The sequence below is a fragment of the Ochotona princeps genome, chromosome 18 (assembly GCF_030435755.1).
Source record: "Ochotona princeps isolate mOchPri1 chromosome 18, mOchPri1.hap1, whole genome shotgun sequence".
Lineage (NCBI taxonomy): Eukaryota > Metazoa > Chordata > Mammalia > Lagomorpha > Ochotonidae > Ochotona > Ochotona princeps.
Window position 1 is genome coordinate 40,850,645 of NC_080849.1, and position 23,477 is coordinate 40,874,121.

Here is a 23,477-nt window from a genome sequence, read left to right on the forward strand (position 1 = left end):
GCCTGCAGTGTGTAATGATAAAATCAAGGTAATTGGCATATTCTCTACCTCAAATACTTCTCTTTTAAAAAGAAAGATTTATTATTTATTTGAAAGGCAGAGTTAGAGAGGAGAGACAGGGAGCAGCAGAGAGATTCCATTCACAAGTTCATTTCCTAAATGGCTGCAGTGGCTGGAGCTGGGCTGGGCTGAAGCTAGGTGTTTCTTCTGGGTCTTTCATATGGGTGCAGGGGCACAAGGACTTGGGTCATCCTTCACTGTATCCTTTCCCAAGCACATTAATAGGAAGTTCAATCACAAGTGAAGCAGTCAAAACATAAACAAGTGCCTATGTGGAAAATTGATATTGTAGGTGGCAGATTTACCCAATATAAACAGTACTGGCCTCACATTTCTTTTTGTTGGAATATTGAGACTTCTCCCCAGTAGTTCTTTTGAACTATTCATAACAGTTAGCTGAATTAAATGACTGAACTCAAAATTTCTTTTGTATCAAAATGTCCTTTTCCCGCGAACGTTTTTGAGTATCCCTCTATTATCCTACTGTGCTGAGAAACACTCTACCGGCTCCTCCTCTCCATCTGCACTTTGGTACCCATATACCACCACACCATCTCTCCATCCCTCTTCCCCACCTTTTGTGGTAACCACTATTTTGTCAACTTTTTAAAATCCGCTTTAACTTCAACACATACATGAGATCATGCAGAGTTTGTCTTCCCGTACCTAACTTGGTTCAGTTGTCGTCATGTCCTCTAGGCTCATCCATATTGCACTTGGTAACATTTCATTCTTTGAGGTGTTTTTTTTTGTTTCAGTTTTATCCTGCTGTTAGACATTTTGGTTGATTCTGTAACTTAGCTATTGCTCCCTTTGAAATTCAGAGTATTTAAAAAAATATATTTATTTGTATTGGAAAGACAGATTCAGAGAGGAAAGCCAGAAAGGTTTTCATCCACTGATTCACTCCCCAACTGACCTCAACAGCTGGAACTGAGCCTGTTTGAAACCAGGACTCTGCTCCACATCTCCCACGGTGATGCTGGGTCCCAAGGCTTTAGGCCATCCTCTTCTGTTTTTCCAGACCACGAACAGGGAGCTGGATGGAAAGTAGAGTAGCTGGATACGAACTAGTGCCCGTATGTGATCCTGGAGTGTATAAGGGGAGGATTTAGCTAATAGGGTACTGCACTCGGTCCTGCTCCTTTATTTTTTTTATTTTTTTTTTTTAGAGATTTTATTTATTTTATTACAAAGTCAGATATACAGAGAGGAGGAGAGACAGAGAGGAAGATCTTCCGTCCGATGTTTCACTCCCCAAGTGAGCCCCAACGGTGCACGCCAATCCGAAGCTGGGAACCAGGAACCTCTTCCGGGTCTCCCACGCGGGTGCAGGGTCCCAATGCATTAGGCCGTCCTCGACTGCTTTTCCCAGGTCACAAGCAGGGAGCTGGATGGGAAGTGGAGCTGCCGGGATTAGAACCGGCGCCCACATGGGATCCTGGGGCATTCAAGGTGAGGACTTTAGCCGCTAGGCCACGCCGCCGCCAGGCCCTCCTTTATATTTTTTTTTGTTTTTGTTTTTGTTTTTTTAATCTATTTTATTGTATTGTTGTTGACAATCTTTAAAGGGGGATAGCCTCCTTTATTTTTAAAAGGTTATTTTTTCCTAGTTGAAGTTGAAATGTATCAGTCTTCAATGGAAAGTAAATTATTTTTTTCCTCCAGTAATTTGGGGTGATATAAATTTATAATATTTAATGTTTTTTCCTAGGACGACATCACCAAATCATTTTTGGCCTAAGTGTAATTCACATTTGGAGATAACAATTCCAAAGGACTTGAAGCTAAAAGAATCAGAGAAAGCTGATGAAAAGCAGTTGGTCATAGTAAGTAAAGAGCTTCATCTTGTCTGAGAATTGTTGCAATCATCCTATTGTTTTTCTAAGGATACATTTATTTGTTTGCAAGGGGAGAGGGAGAATAATAAAAGAATTAATTGAGAAAGGAAAAAAAATAATTGGCATTTAATGTAGTTCTAGTCAATATAATTAGAGAAGTTTTTGGAACTGGACAATGTATTTTGACATTAATATTAGAGAATAACTTGTTAAGAATTGTCCAGAAGTTTTTCACAAAACAGTGTGAGGAGAATATTTGACTTATCCACAGCAAATGTTTCTATTTTCAGATCAGTGTGATAGGGAATAAGGATTAGATGGTCTAGAACTGTATTGTACAGTATGGTAAGTGTGTGTGGCTGTTAAACATTTGAAATCCATGAACAGAATTAAGCTATGCTGTCAGTATAAAAACTGCAAACTGAATTTCAAAGACCTGTACAAAATGATTAAATCATTTCACTGTGAGTTTTTAATATTGAATATATTTTGAAATTGTGATGTTTAAAATGTTTTCAGAAATGCATGGAAATCAGTTAAACCTTTCTTTTAATTTTGTGAATCATATTTCCATTGGATAATGCTGGTTAAGGGTTGATCATTAAGATGTTAATGATAATACCTGCTAATACTTTTCAATACATTGTTTCATGTTTTCTGTTAACATTAACGAAATTAAACTTTGCAGGAAAACTTTATTGACCATGAAACTGGAACACTTTTCTTGTTGTAGGGAAAATTGCTTGTTCAAAGAGAAACTTCTGTATGTATTCTCATTAATCATAACAGTCTAAAGTTGAAAAGCTGAATGTTCATTGATTAGTCTGTAATGACTGATCCCTGGACAGCATGGGTTTGAACTGTGTAAGGCCACTTAAATGGGGATTTTTTTTTTCTCTGTTGAGAATAGCAATAAATTGAAAAACTCACAGGCCAAAAAATACTAAAAAAGTTAAGAAAAAGGTATCTCATGAATGCATAAAATATATGTGTAAGATCTGTTTATCACTTAGAACCACAGAATTTGCATGAATCTTATGAAATGCTGAAATAGCCAAAAAAGAGTAAAAGACTTGTACTTTTAAGTTTATTCTTAAATTTAGATGATCTTACTGAAATCTTCTTACCAAATAAGCACAAGAATAGAAAATACTTGGTGAAAAACTTGTAGAGACACATAGATTACTGGAATATAGGGGATTTGTAGTCAGACTTTCATGCTTATTTAATACGAAGAGAATGGGAAAATTATCATTTATTCAGAGTTTTTGATCAGACCTTTTTTGGGATTTATTTTATTTATCTGAAAGACAGAGTTGGAAAGGGAGAACTAGAGATCTTCCATCTGCTGATTTGCTATCTAAATGGCCACAGGGGCCCAGGCTGAGCCAAGCCAAAGCCAGGGACTTTATCTGGGATCTCCTACATAGGTCCTGGGACTTTGTTACATGCCTAGGAGGAAGCTGGGACAGATAAGGAGCAGCCAGGACCTGAAACAGGAACCAGATAGGATGCTGGTGTTGTAGGTGATGTCTTAACTATTACACCATGATGTCTGCTCCAGGTTAATTTTTTAAAAGATTGACTTGTTTTTATTTGGAAGGAATATTTACGGAGAGAGAGAGAGCTAGAGAACGGGTTTATCCCCTTATTCATTTCTCAAATGGCTGCAATGTCCAGTGCTGAGCTGATCTGATACTGGGATCCAGGAGATTTCTCCAGGTCTTGTATGTGTGTGCAGAGTCCCAAAAACAGGGGCTGTCCTCCTCTGCTTTCCCTATAAGCAGAGGGCTGGATTCCGAGTGGAGCAGTTTGGGCTAGAACCAATGCTCATGTAGAATGCCGGTGCCACAGAGTGGAGGATTAGTCTGTTGAACCATGCTACCTTTCCTAGCCCGAGCCCCAGATGAATTTTTAGAGAAGTATCTGTGAGGTATCTAAAAGAGAACAGTTTTTAAAGACGTTTATAATTAGAGTAATTGGAGTTGGTAAAACAGTATTCTATAGAGTATGTGATGTTTCCAACTTTAGAACTATATAGTTCTTGAAGGTATTTCTCAAGTGCTTTAAAGTGTTGGGCCTGGTGTGATGGCTCAGTGGCTAGATTCCTGCCTTGCATGCTCCACTTCCCATTCAGCTCCCTACTTGTGTCTTGATAAAATAGTCGAGGATGGCCCAAAGCTTTGGGACCCTGTACCCGCATGGGAGACCCGAAAGGAGGCCTGGGGCTCCTGGCTTCGGATTGGCTCCTCTCTAGAGGTTGAGGTTACTTGGGGAGTGCACCAGTGGATGGAAGATCTTTTCTGTTTCTCCTTTTCCCTGTAAATATGGCATTCTAATAAAAATTAAATCTTCTCTAAAAATTAAAATATTTTATTGTAAAATTACTCAGATTTCAGGTATTAGCACTTGAATTTTTGGAATGAATATTGGATGTTACTTATGGATTCAGTAGTTCTGTCTTTATGTTCTCTTGCAACTTTAAGGCTTAAGTGATAGAAACTCTTTTGGTTGGGAAAAAACTGTGTGTTTTTTGTAAATAGGATGCAGGGCAAAAAAGATTTGGAGCAGTTTCCTGCAGTATTTGTGGAATGCTGTACACAGCTTCAAATCCAGAAGATGAAACACAGCATCTGCTTTTCCATAACCAGTTTATAAGTGCTGTAAAATATGTGGTAAGTGGAATTTGAATTTTAGATTACAGATACCAGATATTAGGTCAGAATTGTAATGTAGTGGATGGCCAGATTTCAATCATTGAAAAAATCTCATGTTTGAAAATAACATTTTTAGTAGATGGCATAGTAAATACACTGGCTTATTTTCAAACAAAACCAAACATAAAGCCAGACAATTTATTCTGACTGGTTAGTGTTGTGGGATTTTAAATACAAATTGTATTTTTCTGAAGTAGTTTTGTTGCCCATTCTAAGACATCAGGGTATCCAACTGAAGTATTAATTTTAAAAAATGTCTTTGATGTTAATAAATTACTGTTAAACTAATTAATACTCAAATAGTTTGGAACAAGTTTGGGATTTGAGAATGAGTATGATACATTTTTTAGATTGGTTGGGGATTTCCTTTACCTTTGCTTTAATGAGAGTTTTTCTTTATAATTAATGGAGAAAAATTCTAAATGATTCAGACCTCAGAATTTTATGATATATTAAATATCTCAAAGTGAAAAATTTTGATACAAAAATATATTTCTAAAGTGCATTTGAGGCTTAAAGGATATTATTTAATGTTTCCGGAAATAGAATTTTTAGTAATTTGAATCATTTCAGATGTCTGGTGAAAATAGTAATTCAGTATAACTGTTTTTTATCCAAATTTGAAATGGAATCTTCCTATTTCATACATGTTATCTTTAGTGGTATGCACTCAGAATAATAAGACCTCCAGGATATCTGAACTGAGATCACCAATTCATTTCATATTGGCCTTTATATAGGAATTAGGTGCTGCATTCTTTAAAAGTCTGTATTGGCCTCAAATTCATACACTTGCTCTTTTTTTTTTTAAGATTTATTTATTTTACTACAAAGTCAGATATACAGAGAGGAGGAGAGACAGAGAGGAAGATCTTCAGTCCGATGATTCATTCCCCAAGTGAGCCGCAACAGCCAGTGCTGCGCCGATCCGAAGCAAGGAACCTGGAACCTCTTCTGGGTCTCCCACTCAGGTGCAGGGTCCCATTGCATTGGGCCATCCTCAACTGCTTTTCCAGGCCACAAGCAGGGAGCTGGATGGGAAGTGGAGCTGCCGGGATCAGAACCGGCGCCCATATGGGATCCCGGGGCATTCAAGGCGAGGACTTTAGCCACTAGGCCATGCCGCCGGGCCCCATACACTTGCTCTTGCTTGATGGGTGTGTATTCATTGTTTCATCATTGTTTTATTAAAGCAGTTGCTACTACTCAGGAAGATGAGGTTTTTTTGTTGTTTTGTTTTGTTTTGTTTTGTTTTGCTACTGTTCATTATATTCATTATATTCCTGTAGCATTTACGTTTTCCACACATTTCCTTCTACCACTTCACTAAGGAAAGTATGTGTGTGTGAACATAAGAATGTTTAAGTAGGTATTTAGCGTTTTGACTTTGTACTTAGCCAATTTGACTGTATTAATATTTCTGCTATTTTGAAAATACAGATAGTTCTGTTGGATAACTAAGTTATGGAATACTTCTGAGGCAAAAATATTTCAGTTGGTTTTATGTACACAAACCTAATATGAGTTAAAGTCATTTTTACTATTTATATTGTTTAATTCTGGATGTTATATAGTTTCCTAGAATTATAAAAATATTACCTTTAAAATGTTTATTTTGCCTTGCAGAGACATTTTAATGTTTGAAAGGAACAGTAAAGACATCAGTCAGAAAATAAATACTTTGTTCTTCCAAGTTATCAAAGGAAATTATTTATGAAACAAGATGTAGCCATCATCTTCTAAAAAATTCCTGGCTCTCTTTCAAAGCTTCTGAGTAGTGTAGCAACCAAGAGTACGTTAATTAGTGTCCCAGTTGACCCTCATATCCCTTTGATGGGACAGAGCTATGGTTTCGGTTTATTTGGTTTATTGGTTTTTTTTAAAAAGATATATTTAATTTTTATTGGAAAGTCAGATATACAGAGAGGAGGAGAGAAAGAGAGGAAGATCATCTGTCCGATGAATCACTCCCCAAACAGCTGCAACAGCCAGTGCTGCGCCGATCCGAAGCCAGGAGCCGGGAATCTCCTCCAGGTCCCACACGGGTGCAAGGTCCCAAGGCTTTGGACCGTCCTTGACTGCTTTCCCAGGCCACAAGCAGGGAGGGAGCTGGATCGGAAGCAGGGCTGCTAGGATTAGAACTTGCATCCATATGGGATCCTGGTGTAGTCAAGGTGAGGACTTCTGCTATTAGGCCACCGTGCTGGGCTCTGTTTGGTTTATTGTTGAAAAAAGCCTCAAGTGAAGGAATTGAGTTTAGCAGTTGACCGTTCTTTCCTGACATAAAGATCAATGTTGTTGGGTAGCACTCAGATGTAAGCTGCATAGTCTAAGGTGTAGAGACTCCTTCAGCTCCCTGCCTGTGGCCTGGAAAAGCAGTTGAAGAATTCCCAAGCCTTGCAGCTCTCACACATTGTGGGAGACCCAGAAGAAGCTGCTGGCTCCTGGCTTTGAATTGGCGATCTTAGTATTGGCAGCTCATACTTAAAACTTATTATGACAGAACTTTATTTTGTCTCCATTTTGTTGTGCTTGTGAAAGTTTTCCCAAGGGATGTCCATCACTTGTTGCTGGCTGGAAAGAAAAGGTACTTATAGATGAAGAGAATGCTGCAGGAATTCTCTGATGCACTGAGCCACATTGACCCACAAAAAACGCATCTATATTTTGGGCTTGTAGAAATTCAGGCAGTGAATAATGTTTGGTTGGTTTCTTTCTGTCTGTGAAAGAGTTAGAGAAAGAGGTGGTCTGTCCATTAGTTGGATTCACTTCCCAGCTGGACCTTCCGGCCACAGGAACTGCATCTGTGTCTCCCATATAGGTGCCCAGGCACTCAGGGCATCCTCTGCTGCTTTCCTGGGCATTAGCAAGGAGCTGGAATGGCAGTGGATGAGATGCTGGCATAGCAGGTGGCTGCTTTACCCACTGTGCCACTTTGTGAAATCACTCCCCCACTCCCAACCCAGTTCCTCTTTATCATCTTTGAATTAATTCACATCTGATTGCCTTCTCAAAGAAACTACCCTCAAGCTCTAAGATCTGTCCTTGCTCTGAAATTTAGAACAAAATCTGAAAAATAATCACAAGCTACCAATAAAAGATAAATTATTGAAGCAGTATGAACCATTGCTCATATAGGATACTGGTTCTGCAGGCTTTGGCATAGCCAACAAAATCCTGGTGCTGGCTGTTAAATAGTTGTCTTCAAGCTTTTTCTGCTTATTTAAACATCTGGATCATCTCTAGATCTGCTTCTGTTGTCTTACTTCCTCTGGATCCTGGACTGACATTTCCTGTTTCTGAGTGGGTTTTGTTTGTTTGTTTTTTTAAGATTTATTTATTTTTATTGGAAAGGCCAGATATACAGAGAGGAACAGATACAGAGAGGAAGATCTTTCATTCACTGTCACTACCCAAATGGCCACAATGATCAGACCTGAGCCGATCTGAAACCAGGAGCCAGTAGCTTCTTCCGGGTCTCCCACGGGTCCAAGGCTTTGGGCAGGGGCCCAAGGCTTTGGGCTGTTCTTGACTGCTTTCCCAGGCCCCAAGCAGGGAGCTGGATGGGAAGTGGAGCAGGCAGGGTATGAACTGGCGTCCATATGGGATCCGGGCAATTGTAAGGCAAGGACTTTGGCTAATGTGTCGGGCCTGAGTGTTGTTTGTTTTAGTTTGTTTTTCTTTTTTTTTTTAACAACTTAAAAAAAATATATATATATATAAATTATTTATTTATTTATTTATTTAAGTAACTTTGGATCCAGGGGAAAGTTGAGCAGAGTGCAATCGTCTGTCTGTCTGCATGTACATATAGTCTTTTCCGACAGGGTGATGCATTTGTTAAAATTGATAAACCTCAATTGACACATCATTATCATCCGGGTTCCATAGTTTAGATTCGCTCTTGGTATTATATATTCGATAACTTTTGGCCAATGTGAATGACATGTAATAGTTTCACTGCCACAGAAATTCTCTGCCTATCTGTCCCTCTCTGTTTCTGATCTGTAACAATTACTGATGTTTTTCCCCTCTCCTTAGTTTTCTGTTTTACAAATGGTACATTGTTGGAATTGTGCAGTATTTTGCCTTTTCAGGTTGGCTTCTTTCACTTAGTAATATGACTGAGGCTCCCCCATGTGTTGTCATAACTTGACAACTCATTTCTTTGTAGTGCTGCGTCAGTTTCCGTTGTGAGGATGAACTAAAGTTTATCCACTCAGCAACCGAAGGACATCTTTGTTGCTTCAGAGGTTTTGAGAATTGCGACTGAAGCTGCCTTTTCATCATCTGTGTAGCTTTTTCATGTAGGCACACTTTTTCAACTCTTGGGAAGATATCAAGGGGTATGTGGATTTAGAGTGCTTTTATCCTTTTGTAAGTAATTGCCAGATTGATTGTTACTTTGGATTTTTTTTTCTTAAGATTTATTTATTTTTATTGGAAAGGCAGATTTAGAGAGAGAAGGAGAGACAGATCTTCCATCTACTGGTTCACTACCCAAGTGGCTGCAACAGCTGGAGCTGATCCAATCCAAAACCAGGAGCCAGGAGCTTCTTCTGGATCTCCCACATAGGTGCAGGGTCCCAAGGCTTTCGGCTTTCTTTGATTGTTTTTCCAGGCCACAATCGGAGCCAGAAGGGAAATGGGGCAACCAGGACATTAACCAGCATCCATATGGGATCCTGATGTGTGCAAGGCAAGGAGTTTAGCCACTAGGCTACTACTCTAGGCCCATTATTTTGGATTTTTGCCAGCAGTTGGCATTCTTCTTGCTTTATATCCTTGCTGACATTTGGGGGAATAGTGTTCTGGATTCTGGACATTCCAGTAAATGTGTTACCTTTTTTTTTTCTAAACATTTCCTTGATGCCATATAATGTGGAGCATATTCATATGCTTATTTGCCATCCATCTCTCTTTGGTGAGCTATCTGTTCATAGCCCTTGTCTGTCTCCCCTACCCTTGGCGAGAGAGAGAGAGAAAGAGAGAATGTGAGCGTTTGTTTCCATCCATTGGTTCAGTCCCAAAATTCCTGTAAACCACCAATGTGTTAAAGGCAGGATCTGGGACCTCATTCCATGTCTGCTAGATAGGTGGCAGAGACCCACATGCTTGGGACATCATCTGCTGCCTTGTTGATTCAATATTAGGTGAAGCTGGAATTGGGAGCCAGATAGATCCAAGTTCAGGTTCTTTGATGTAGGATGTGAGTGAGCTAACTGCCAAGCATTTTAACTGCTAGGCTGAATACTTGCCCCACTTCGCGCCTTTAAAGTCGGATTGTGAATTTTCTTGTTCAATTTTTAGGATTCTTTATAGTTAGGTTCCATTATTCTTCATATCCCATTCATTTATTATAGAGCTTCTGTAACTTTCTCACCTAGCCTGTGGCTTGTTTCCTCATTCTCTCGATGGTATGTTTTGCGGACAGAGTTTTGATTTTTAAGGAATACCTTCTGATGAATTATTTCTTTCTTTCAAGGTTTGTATTCTGGTGCTTAATATAAAATTGTTGGTATATATAAATTCATGTAGATTTCCTTCTTTAGTATCTTGTATGAGTTTGTTATTTGGGTTTCACATTTCTGTCTAGATACCCTGTTGTTTTTTTTTTGTTTGTTTGTTTGTTTGTTTTTTTTTTTTTAAGGATTTTATTCTTATTGGAAAGCCAGATATACAGAGAGGAGGAGAGACAGAGAGGAAGATCTTCCATCCGTTGTTTCATTCCCCAAGTTAGCCGCAACGGCCGGTACGCGCCAATCCGAAGCCGGGAACCAGGAACCTCCTCCGGGTCTCCCACGCGGGTGCAGGGTCCCAAAGCCCTGGGCTGTCCTCAATTGCTTTCCCAGGCCACAAGCAGGGAGCTGGATGGGAAGTGGAGCTGCCGGGATCAGAACCGGCGCCCATATAGGATCCTGGGGCTTTCAAGGCGAGGACCTCAGCCGTTAGGCCATGCCGCCGGGCCCAAGATACCCTGTTTTTTAATGTACATACTCAGCTGTAGCCTCTTTTCTCCAATGTCTTGGCTTTTCTGCTGTGTCTGAGATTGGTTGACTGTTTATGTGACTATTTCTGGATTTCTGGGCTTATTCTCTCTCTCTCTGTCTCTTTAAACTACATTTATTTTTATCGGGAAAACAAGAGAGAGGAGAGGACCTAGTATGGAAGGAAGCCTAGTGGCTAAAGCCTCCCCCTGCATGCCCCAGGGTCCCATATGGGCGCCGGTTTGTATCCCAGCTGTTCCACTTCCCACCCAACTCCCTGCTTGTGGTCTGGGAGAACATTAAAGGATTGCACAAAGCCTTAAGACCCTGCACCCATGTGGGAGACTTGGAAAAGGCTCCTGGATCCTGGTTTCCGGTTGGTTCAGCTCTGGCTGTTTTGGCCATTTGGGGAGTGAACCAGCAGATGGAAGATCTTTCTCTCTGTCTCTCCTCTCTCTAAATCTGAATTTCCAATAAAAAACATTTAAAAGAAAAAAAGAGGACAGAGATTTTCCATTCACATGGTTGCAGCAGTTGGAACCAGGCTGTTCAGTAGCTAAGAATTTTCTTCCAGGTGTCCCATGTGGGTGCAGGGTCCCAAGGCTTTGGGCTGTCCTCGAGTGCTTTCCCAGGCCACAAGCAGGGAGCTGGATGGGAAGTGGGGCTGCCGGGATTAGAACCAGTGCCCATATGGGATCCTGGTGCGTTCAAGGCGAGACTTTAGCCACTAGACCACTGCGCTGGGCCCCATATAAACTTTCTTGGTAATTTGTTGAGATCCTGAGTGGGATTGCATTTAGTAGCACTGTTAGGAAAACACAAACAAGATTGGATCTTTCTATTGGCTTTTGTAAGCTTTTATTGAACATTGTAATGAAGGAGTAGCAGAGTGAGGGAGATAATATCCCCTGCCTAGCCCTAAGAGCTGTCCTTTTTTTCCTCTCAGTTAATTAGGACGTGGAACTGATCTCTGAAATCTTATTGGCATTATGCTAGATCAGATTAGGGTTGAGTTGAAACTTTCAGTATAATTCGGCTTCCAAATTCCTCTCTTTTGCTCGCTCTCTGTTGTTTAACAACAAAACTTATTTTCTCACAATTCTAGAGACTGGAACCCCAAGGTCAGAGTGCTGGAGAGATTTTTTTCAACCTCTAAAGCTTAGAGTTACTGTCACAGGAAGGAGAGAAGACTTACCGTTGCTTGCTCTTAGAAATTTAGGTTATTACTTTAAAGTTTTCAGTAGCCGATGGATGAAATAAGGAATCTTGGGTTTTAGAAAATATTCTTTCTGGCAGGAGGATATTTGTGACATGTTAGGGCAAAGGTGAGAAGTGTAAGTGTACTGTGGTTATGTGTTGATGCCTTTAAGGTGCATGTGCAGGTATCAGTACCTTCTTCTTGTGTGTCAGTTTCAGGCAGCTGATAGACTTGGTACTTTTTTAAACTTACTGAAGTCCTGTGCTTATTGGGGACAATACAGTGTTAACTGTAACTGAGGTACAGCAATATCTTGAATATGTTACTTGACAGACTTTAGCTAACTTGGTTCTTTAACTTTTGTGTTGTCCATGCTTTGCATTGGTTTTTGAGTTTAACTTTAGGGACATCTTCTTATGTGGCTGTCTTTTCTCAGCATAGTACGTTGATCATAGTTTGGTCCTGGAGGGAGGGAGGCTAGAAGTTCCATGGAGTGAAATTACTCCAGTGTTTGCCCAAGGCCATACATCTGATATCTACCAAGAACATGGAACTAATCTGTGGACTTCTACACTTTGTACTATTCAATTTTATGATTAAAAGTTTTTTTTTTTTCCTTTGTTAAACATGCTGTTTGCATGAACCTAGAAAGCAATAGTATTCCTGCCTTTTGCAATTCTTGCTTCTTAGATGTAAAGGTCTTTGGTTTAGTACATGAAAGTTGATTATTGAAAGCAAAGTTGCATCAAATCCAGTTATGATAAAATGTTCTGTGTGAACATGTAAATCTTAAATTATTTCAAGGGAAAGTTGTATCCTGCAAAGTTAGTAAAGGAAAGTAATTTGTAATTAATGAATAATTAATAAGTAAATAATCTGGTATGCAGTGTGAGGTCAGCTTATTCAGTTTTAACATGAGGCAGTTCATTCAGTCTAGAATGTATGACTTTCTAAGTGAAGAACGTCTGTTTTCATCTTATGGAAAACAGGCTCATTTAAAAGCTTTTTCTGTAAGTAACTCTTAAGATAAACCTGCCTTTGATAGAGATGATGTATATTCTATGCCATTTAAACAGTTGACCTACATTTAAGCCTGAATGTGGTCCAGATTGAGTTTATTGTTAAAAAAGGACTTTGGCTGCTGTTGCAGCTTTTTTCCTAACAGTTCCTGAGTCTGTTTTATCATCATAATTGGTTTTTATCACCTGAATTTTATTTTTCATTTGGATGATCTAATTTTCTAAATTAAAAACAATTTTTAAATTATTTTGATCTGACCGTTACACGTATTAAGTTTCTTACACAGTTATTTGTTCCCTGCTATGTCCTACCTCCCCACCAGAAGAACTCATTCCAGACTGTTCAAGGCTTGTCATAGGCTATTTTTTAAATGTAGTAATCTTTTTCTTGATTTCATTGAATTTTTGTGTTCTTAGAAGAAGGAATATATATATTCTATTAGAGAAAATCATCATGGTATATATGTATATATGGTCTATGGTGTGTGTGTATATATATATATATATATATATCATGATGATTTTCTCTAATAGAATTACAAATTGCTTCTCAAAAGGCTTTTTTTTTTTTTTTTTTTTTAATGTGAACTTGGTTGGGTAAGACAAATGGAGCATTAGTTAAGCTCATTCCTTCTGTACTAACTTTGAACTTCAAAGTTCCTAATTTGAAACTCTGATTCAGTCCCATCTTACTAGATTTAAGTGGCTTTGTTTTGTTTTGTTTTTCATGCAGGTTCTGCTCATTAACACCACGAGTGTGGATCTGAAGAAGAGTTTATTACCTCTTTTTTTGAGTATGTTTAAGTTCAGATACACACAACGTAGCCTCTCCTTCCCTATTAGATTCTTAGAAGGTAGTTATATTTTTTATAGTCTCCTTCTTGTGGCTTTGATAGTTGTGATCAATAAGAATAAAGACAATACCTTTCATTCTGGGCTACTGCATGCAGACCAGTTCATGTAAAGCCTCCTGGAGGTCTCTGGCATGCCAGACATAGAACTATGAGTGTGCGTTTGTGGAGGTCACCATATTCCAACAGATTTCAAGAGTTTAATTGTTACCTTGGGAATCTAAGACAGTTCGGCTCTGGGAGTTACTGACTTTAAGGGGCTTACTTTTGATGTGTGATTTTCAAAATGAATTTAAAACAAGAGGAATTAATTAGAAATGTTTTTGTGGCATTAAATCTATCTGAGTAGCAGAAATTACCTTGCTTTGTTCATATTGTATGCTAACAAAATAGTTGTTTTGCCTTATTAAGCATCAATGAACAGTTTTTAGACCCGTTGACATACTTTTCTTCTTGTTTATGGCTGTGTTGAATAAAATTATACATACAGTTTATCCCTTTTTCTGTCTAGGGCTGGAAAAAAGAAAGGATTCTGGCTGAATATCCTGATGGCAGGATAATAATGGTTCTTCCTGAAGACCCAAAGTATGCCTTGAAAAAGGTAAATTTCCAGTCAAATTTCCAATATAATTGATAATATTATTTTATGGCTAATTTGAAGAAGATAGCACATAGCATACTTATTTTTTAAAGATTTGTTTATTTTTTTATTGAAAAGTTAGATTTTACAGAGAGAAGGAGAAACAGAGAGAAACATCTTCCATCCGCTGACTCACTCCCCAAATGGCCATGGAGCTGAGCCTATCTGATCCGAAGCCAGGGGCCAGGAGCTTCTTTGGGATCTCCCACATGGGTGCAGGGTCCCCAGGCTTTGTGCCATCATCGACTGCTTTCCCAGGCCACAAGCAGGGAGCTGGTTGGAAAGTGGAGCAGCTAGGACATGAACCGACACCCATATGGGATCCCAGCACATGCAAGGTGAGGACTTTAGTCACTAGGCTGTTGCTCCGGGCTGAAATAATTAATTGATTAATTAATTCCCCCCTCTCTTTCATTCTTTCTTTCGTTTATTTATTGGTTTTATTGGGGTTGTCAGTGTAGCATAGAGCATAAGAAATAGCTGCTACCTGTGGTGCTGGCACCCCACTTAGACAAGGGCCAAGTTCCTGCTGCTCCACTTGCAATCAAGCTCCCTGCTAATGGCCTGCAGAAATAGAGGAGGATGGTGCAAGTACTTGGAGCATCCCTGAAGAAGCTCCTGACCAGCCCAGCTCTGGCCATTGTTAACATTTTGTGTATAGACCAATGAGTATAAAATTTCTACTCTCTAGGGCCCTGTGTAGTAGCCTAGTGGCTAAAGCCCTCATCTTTTTTTAAAAGAAATTAATTAATTAATTATATTTCCTTTGTCCCCTACCCAAATCCCCTCCCTCCACTGAATTCCCCTGTTATTACTATAGCATAGCTCTTCATAAACAGTCACATGTCCATCATTGCGGACATGGACAATGGCAGAGTCCAGCCTCTCATTGTCAAGATACAGCTGACAGTTTCATTAGTAGTCCATCTTTGATCTGGAAGTAGAGATGCACACTGCACTGCATCCTCGCATCTGGACATGATAGTCTCCATTACACACCACACATCCCTCTTAAATGAAAAGCCATAATACAAAATCAACAGGCAGAAAAATAGAAGTTTACAACACCATGAATTTCTCAAGAGGTTTTGATAGTTCAACAGTCCTAAATTGCTGGCGATCCCGCCACTCCAATCATGATGAAATCTCTCCCAAATCCACTAGCTGCTATAGTCCACCTTAGTGTCTCTGCCTGCCCAGATCTTCACTGCCAATGATTGTTCAGTCATAGTTGATCAATTTGTTCTGTCCTCCGTCCTCTGCCATGGTGCCAGGTGTCCTCTGGAGGCTCCGAGGTACTGCCCTAATCCTCCCATGTACATTTGGATATGCTGTCCTCTGTTTCGTCTGAGCCACTGAGGAGGCCCGGCTCTGACACATCCACTCCCACAGTCAGCCCATGGAACCTGCAATTTTCTCCATGATTAAGGTTCTGAGTCCAGCAGTTTAGTTGGTAGGGAATCCCCCAAGAAACCTCTGAGGCCATTCCAGACCTAATTCGTGTGTATTTGCCAGTACAGGGTCTGGCACCATCTATCACTCAAATCAGCCTACACACAACTGGTAGTTGCAATTGCTGGGTCAGTTCTGTCTCCAGCCTTGCGTTTTACCGATGGGTGTTAGAGCCCAGCCCAATCCTGCCCACCCCATACTCGGCCTTCACGTAAACCAGTGGGAGCTGCAGCCTAGTTGGAGCGACTCACAAAAACCCTCACCAAGTCTGCCCCTGCCCTGGTTCCTGTGCTTGCCAGTATGTACAGCAGACTGGTCTGGTCTGTCCCACATCCGATTCAGCTCTCGTACATGTTGATGGGTATTGAAGCCCAGTTCATCCCAACCAGTCCCACTATCTAGTCCACACTGGTGCTAGCGGATGCCACCGTCTGCGCCTCACAGAATTTGGTTCCTGTATCAGCATCTGCCAGCTGATGCTGCGGCAAAACCCAATCAATCCTCACTGACCCTGGCTTATGCATGTACCAGAAGGCACAGTCAGCTCAGCCTGGCTTTTCCCTGATCTGCTCACATGTGGGCCATTGGATATGGCCCTGCCAGGCCTACCGCCATCCCAGCTCTCATGCTCACCAGTGTGAGTAGTGTCCCAGCAGGGGAGGGCCTTTGCAGTCCCCTCACTGGGGCCATGTGCTCACCGCGGCCCAGTCTGGCACAGCCCCCTCACCTCGGCATTTGCCACTGGGTGCTGTAGCCAGGCTCATCCTCAAATCCAACTCACGCTGGTGGGGTCTACAGCCTAGCCCAGCCCTGCCAGCTCCCAATCCCGGCCCTCATGAGGACTGCCTGGTATTGCACCCTGACCCGGCCCGACCCACACTCCATTCTGGCCCTCAGATTCGCCAATTGGTGATGTGGACTGACCCAGTCTGGCCTGCCCCTGACCTGCACCAAATGTATGCTGGTGGGTACCGTATTTTGGCCTGGTCTGGGCTGCTCTCTTTCTTGGTTGTTGCACTCACCTGCAGGGAGCGTGTCCCGACAGAGGAGTTCCCCAGGCTCCTCCATCCGGATCTCTCCCAATGCCAGATCTTGCACACACCGTGGGTTCATGGGCCATCCCTACTTAGTCCACCTCCTGTCCTGTCAGGAACAGTGGCCCTTCCTCATCGGCCCTCACCCATTCTGGTTCTTGTTGTTGGTTTCTATAGCCCAGCCAAGCCTGCTCCATACCCAGACACAACTCACACATGGCTCACTGGGGGCAAAGACCTGACCTAGCCCGTCCTATACCTACCCTGGTTCTCACGAATACAAGTGGGTGCTGGATTCTAGCCCAGTCTGGCGCATCCCACACACCTGCCGAGGGATTCTGCAGCTATATCCAGACCAAACCACAGCCCCCACCCTGGCCCTCGTGCTCTCCAGTGGGGATCATAATCTGGCCAAGGCGTCCTCTTAACTTCCCAGCCAGGCCTGCTCCCCTCCACAGATTTCGTGCATGCCAGTGGTTGCTCTGACCCGGCCTGGCATAGCCCCCATCCATCTTAGCCTTTGCCTTCGGATGTTGTAACCGGGCCTGACCTAGCAAGTCCCCAGTCCCAACTCTAGCTGGCAGGTGCTGCAACCTGGCCCTGCTCAGTCTCCTCCCATCTCTGGCTCATGTGAGTAAGTAAGTGCTATACCCTAGCCCGGCATGACCTGCATTCCAGCTTGGTTTCTGCACTCTGCAGTGGGCTAAGATCTTAAAGCCCTCATCTTGCATGCACTGGGATCCCATATGGGTGACAGTTCATATCCCAGCTAGTCCATTTCCTATCCATCTCCCTGCTTGTGGCCTGGGAAAGCAGTAGAGGATAGCCTAACGCCTTGGGAACCTGCACCAGTGTGGGAGATCTGGAAGAGGCTCCTGGATCCTAGCTTCAGATCAGCCCAGCTCCAACTGTTGTGGCCACTTAGGGAGTGAACCAGCGGATGGAGAATCTTCATCTCTGCTTTCCTTCTCTCTCAGTAATGACTTTCCAATAGAAATAATGAATCTTTTAAAAAGAAACGATTTCTCTCTTCTTTCTCTTTCTCTGGTGGGGTGTAGAGAGAGTTTTTCCATCTGCTGGTTCACTTCAAAATGACTGCCTCAGGCAGAGCTGTGCTACACTGAAGGAACAGTCCAGGAATTTCTTACCAGTCTTCTCTGTGGGTGCAGGAGCCCAAGCACTTGGGCCAACTTTCATTGCTTTTTCCTCGCACATTACCAGGGAACTAGAGTGTCTAGTACTCTACCTGGCACCCAGATGGAATGCAGGTGCTGCAGGTGGGGACTTTACTCACTATGCCATAGCATCAGGCCCAGGCACAGCCCATTTCTACACCAATCCTGAAAATAGGGATTATTATTGTTATTTTTGTTTCCGTTTATTTTTACATGAAAGAGTTACAGGGAGGGAGACAGAAAGATTGATTAGTAATGGTGGCTCAAGTCTTTTAAATTCCTGCCACCTATTTGAGAAACCTGAATGGATTTATTTCCAGAATCCTGGCTTCTGTCTGGCCAGCACTGACTATTGCAGGCATTTGGAGAGTGACCCAGGAGATGGGAGCTCTCTTTCCCTATGTCTCTCCTTCTTTGTCACCTTGCCTTAAAATATGTGAGTAAACAAATGAATCTTAAAGAAAGGTGTTATGTCTGCACTCGTCGTAGAGAGCTCTTGAGAGAATACCTGAGTTAGAAGAATCTGCCAAACTGAATGGAAGTAGCATGTTTTTATGTATGTTTAGTGTTCTTGTGTGAAGAGTTACTGTTGTTTCTTTGACAGGTTGATGAGATTAGAGAGATGGTGGATAACGATTTAGGTTTCCAACAGGCACCATTAATGTGCTATTCCAGAACTAAAACCCTTCTCTTCATTTCCAATGATAAGAAAGTAGTTGGCTGTCTAATTGCAGAACATATTCAATGGGTGAGTAATTTTAAAGAGTGTACACAAGTACTTTGTAGAAAAATTTTTTTTTTCCCATGTGAAAAGATTTATTGAAGAGAGAGAGCTCTTCTGTCATAGTAACAGGAGGGGTTCCAAGGGAAGAAAGTCCTGAGAAATTGGTGGAGGGGACAAGTGAACCAAGAAGTCATTCCCCAGAAGTCATTCCTGCTTTGTCAAATATGCCTTCTGTTGCTCCCACTCCAGTACATCCCAGACCCCTTTCATGGGCAGTCTGTAGCCCCCGGGATAAGAATTAGGTTGGCCTATGCTGGGCAGGTGTTCTTCTACCCTTCCACACATATTTTTTTTTTTTTAAGAAGCAATATCCTGGTATACTTGTGTAGTTATCCCACATTTGGCATTAGCTAGACCCAGAATGCCCACCAGCTACCACTGCTGGCTGCTTTTCTCTCAGCAGTGTAACATTCCCCTAGGTAAACGACTACCTAGGCAGTGTGTGCAGCTCTGGAGAGATTTTTAATACGTAGGTTAGAGGTAGCATGCTGGAACCATGCAATGTTTGTGTCTGTGTCCACATTGTATAAATTGGAGTAAGCATAAATATCTCCTCATGCAATGCTCTTTGTGATGAGAACATTGAAAATCCATTTATTGGAAATCAATTCTTGTAGCTTTTTGGAATATATAGTACCTTTGAACAAGTTACCTTTTACTATGGAATGGATGCTAGTTTGATGTATCAGAAGATGGCTGCTTGACAAGCTCCTACTGACCCTTGGAATGCAGAAGGGGGAATGGACATTGAGCGCTCCTGGCAGGCCACTCATGTTGGCAAGGGTGTCTTTGTGTTACCAGATACAGTGGCTCAGAGAGAGGGATGTCTTGTGGCTGCTGGTGAGGGACCGAAAGTATAGGGAGTGATATGACTTTCTCTCGTGTTTACCTATCTAGTATGTGAATGTGAACAGAATGGAGATGAATGGTTGTCTGCTGTCTGAAAGAGTGAATGTGTCAGTCCCCAGAGTTTGTTAGGGGGTCAGCGAAAGGTAATGTCTCTTCAGCAAGGTCACTGCTAGGCATTTGCCATTGAATATTCTCAGTTGAACATCTTCCTTCTAATTCTGACACCTCCAGGGATACAGAGTTATAGAAGAGAAGCTTCCAGTTATCAGGTCAGAAGAAGAAAAAGTCAGATTTGAAAGGCAAAAGGCTTGGTGCTGCTCCACATTGCCAGAGCCTGCAATCTGTGGGATCAGTCGAATCTGGGTATTCAGCATGATGCGGCGGAGGAAAATTGCTTCTCGCATGATTGAATGCTTAAGGTAATTTTCATGTGACTCTTTGTAAAGATTTATGTGTTTTTTAATTTGAAAGGCAGATTCCCAGGAGGGAGGGATCTTCCCTCTGCTGGTTCACTTCCCAAATTTTCCAGATGGCTGGACCTGACCTGAGTTGAATCCAGGAGCTAGCATCTTCTGGGTCTCTCACATGGGTGTAGGGGCTGATTTCCCTGGCCATCAGCAGGGAGCCGAATGGGGAGTGGAACAGTCAGGACATGAAAAGGTAGGACCTATGTGGAGTACTGGTGCTCCAAAGAAGAACAAAGCTTAGCTTATTGAACATGGCATTGGTCCCTGCCTGTGATCTTCAATCATTTGTTAGTTGGGGATTTGAGTTTTAAAGGTTAGCATTTATTAGGCCAGAATAACACCATTTTAAACTGTGTTTGACACTGGAGAATCTCAAACATAAGCAAAGATTTGTGAAACATTTTCCTGGTAGTTTACCTTCAATTTTTGTTCATTTATTAATATTATTTGTAAGTGGAATAATTTTTCTTTTTTTTAATGGATTGCTTATCAAAGGTATTTCATAGAGAACAGAGTCAGGCAAGTTTTCTGTTTTATTCTGCAAAGTGTAGTTAATAAAGGCTCAGTGGAAGATGGCAAAATTAAATTAGATCATTCCGAAGAGGTTTAGTTCCATCTGTTGTATATTCGCAGATTGTGGATCTGTGAGTATAGCTTTCAAAATAATTCTTGTTTTAAATGAGATCCCAAGGTGCCCAGAATTGTAGGGCCTTATTGTCTGGCCTTATTCCTCACTGGTGAGTAATGATTGAGGAGGGCTGAGATTTACCCACTTTTTGCATAACCAGAGTCAGGTTTGTCATGGCAAACTGTTTTCAGAATCCATATGACGTGGTGTTTGCAGTTGGAGGATTAGTCCGTTGAGCCCTGGTGCTAGCTCATTTGTTTTTATATTTTTAAAAATTGTACTTGAAAGTAGAATTAGGAAGAGACATTTTCCATCTGCTGGTTCTTTGCTGAAATGGCTGCACAGGCTAGAACTGTCCTGGTGTGAAGTTGATATCTAGGAGCTGCTTCCGGATCTGCTCTGTGGGTGCAGGGGCCCCAAGGGCTCAGTCCATCCTCCATTACTTTCACAGGCTGTTAGGGTGTTGGATCAAAGCAAGGCCTCGAACCTTTTCTCTATGAGATGCATGCATCACAGTTGGAGGATTTGCTTGCTTTGCCACTGCATGGGCCCCTGTGGGAAGGTTTTCATTTCTCTGTAGTATTCGTAACATTTGTTATTTTTTTTTTAATGGACCACCATTGTGGGTTTGAAGTCATTGTTATTCTAATTTTCTTTTAAAGTTAAAAAAAAGTATTTGCAAAATGGAGGTACTTAGAGTGAGCTCTTACCCACTGCTTCCCTCCAGAAATGTTTGCAATGGCTGGAGCAGGGTCAGGCTGGAGCTGGCAAGCGACAGGTCAGGCCATGTCTCCCACATGGATGACAGGAGCACCAGCAGCGCAGGTCATATGTGAGCATATGTAGTCATGTGTGACCGTCCCAGGTCATATGTGAGCAGGAAGCTGGAATTGGGAGTGGAGCTGGGAGTTGAACGCAAGCATTGCAAGGTGGGATGCAGGTGTCCCAAGCTGAGTCTTAAGGACTAGAGCCCAGGTCACACTCCCCACTTTCCCTCATCTAATTGTCCTGCTCCAGTGTCTGAAAGCAGCAGAGGATGGCCTGGCTAGTTAGGCTCCTGCGACCCACATAGGAGATGTGCATGAAGCTCCAGGCTCCTAGCTTAGGACTAGCCTAGCCCTGGCCATTGCAGCCGTTTAGGGAAAGGACCAACATACGAAAACTCTGCCTTGCCCTTCCAAATAAATAACCTTTTTTTTTTTTTTTCCTTAAATACATTGGTGAAAGTACTTGAAGCTCTAATACAAAGGAATCTCAAAGTTTATGGTTGTGAAACCTTAATTGTCATTAATACAGACTCTAGTCCTTTTGAGTAGTTGAGGAAAGAACAGCTAATTCTCAAAACTCAGCTCTCGGTCTTTCACTGTTAACTCATTTTTCTTAATACCCTTGGTTGAATTGAGTAATTCCTTTGAACTTGACTATTTTTATCATGAAAAGTTGTTGGATAAATGTTTAATGTTTTGATTGGTATTAAAAGGTGTTTAACTGTATTATTAATATTTTAGATGAAATTTTCAAATTTTAATGATTTGTAATGTTTTAATCTTTTCTCCTTCCCTCACTCCCCCTTTTTATAGGAGTAACTTTATATATGGCTCTTATCTCAGTAAAGAAGAAATTGCTTTCTCAGATCCTACTCCTGATGGAAAACTATTTGCGACCCAGTACTGTGGCACTGGCCAATTTCTGGTATATAATTTCATTAATGGACAGAATGCCACGTAAAATAAATTTTTGCCTGCAGTACTAGAAGATGTCTGTTGAAGAGATGGATTGGTTGCTGACTTTAACCAGGAACTAGGGCCATTTTTATTACCATGAACTCAGGACTGGCAACAACCATGTGGTTGTTCCACTTTGATAAAATTGGAAATAATGCAGTAATAGTTTATTGTTTTGTTTTTTAAAGAAGATATTTTATTATCTTTTACAGATGTTTATGATGGATGTATTTTATCAATACCTATTTAGACATGTTTACATGCCGCAGGTAATTGTTCATAGTGGACTGAAAACTAATGCAAGGACTATGGTCTCAGTGATAAGTATATTTTGAAGTTCTTAATATGGCAATATACCAGTGTAGCTTGGTACTGTATTTTTTTATATTGATCTGCTGATACCAATTTTAAGGTTAAAAGTTGTATTTTTGAAGTGGAAACCAATTTGTTCAAATTACTATTCTCAGTCTCAAATTACTATTCACAGATCGTAAAATATTGTGTGCTGAAGAATTTGCAGCTAATTTGTAAATAAGGCCTCAAATTTAATCTGAAGAGACCCCCGTAAAAGGAGAAAGTTCTGATAAGCAAGAAGAACTCATACGGCTTTTCCTGGTGTTTCTTTTTCTTCTTAAAGGCAGGAAAAAGTGGAAAGTGGCTAGAATTGTGATGGATTATTATTTGATTTTAGATTCCCTTTTATTTATTTATTTTTTTAAGAAATGACAACCTGGTATACCTAGCCTAATCAGTTTCAAAGTTTGTGAAAGACATATGGAATAGTGACTTGGTATCTCTGTTACTCCTCAGAAATACTGCACTGAGTATATGCCCTCATTACTGGACTTCATTTCATACTTGTCTAACCTTCCTAGTGCCCTCTAATTTTAAAGGGTTTATATGTTGATAAACTGCTGTGGCCTTTTATAAACTGTACATACTGTAGAATAAAATAATAAAATACTTGACAGCTTTTTCTAAGTGATAAATGTACTGGGGTAATGGTGCGTTGTCGTGTGTGCTTTCTCAAGGACTTTACTAGGTTTCCTAC

At 41.1% G+C, this 23,477-nt stretch overlaps 1 protein-coding gene across 5 annotated transcripts in view; it reads left to right on the forward strand.

The window, feature by feature from the left end:
* ESCO1 (establishment of sister chromatid cohesion N-acetyltransferase 1) overlaps positions 1-22,887 on the forward strand; it is a 48,548-nt gene extending 25,661 nt beyond the window's left edge. For 4 of the 5 annotated variants that reach the window (XM_058677099.1, XM_058677097.1, XM_058677098.1 and 1 more), the window contains 6 exons: positions 1,775-1,889; positions 4,445-4,576; positions 14,185-14,274; positions 18,579-18,722; positions 19,839-20,026; positions 22,283-22,887. In XM_058677099.1, coding sequence (XP_058533082.1) covers positions 1,775-1,889; positions 4,445-4,576; positions 14,185-14,274; positions 18,579-18,722; positions 19,839-20,026; positions 22,283-22,430 — 817 coding nt within the window. In that variant the 3' untranslated portion in view covers positions 22,431-22,887. Of the gene's footprint in view, positions 1-1,774; positions 1,890-4,444; positions 4,577-13,555; positions 13,677-14,184; positions 14,275-18,578; positions 18,723-19,838; positions 20,027-22,282 lie in introns of those variants that run through there. The other variant, XR_009247095.1, reaches the window with a different exon arrangement.
* Positions 22,888-23,477: the final 590 nt, after the last annotated feature.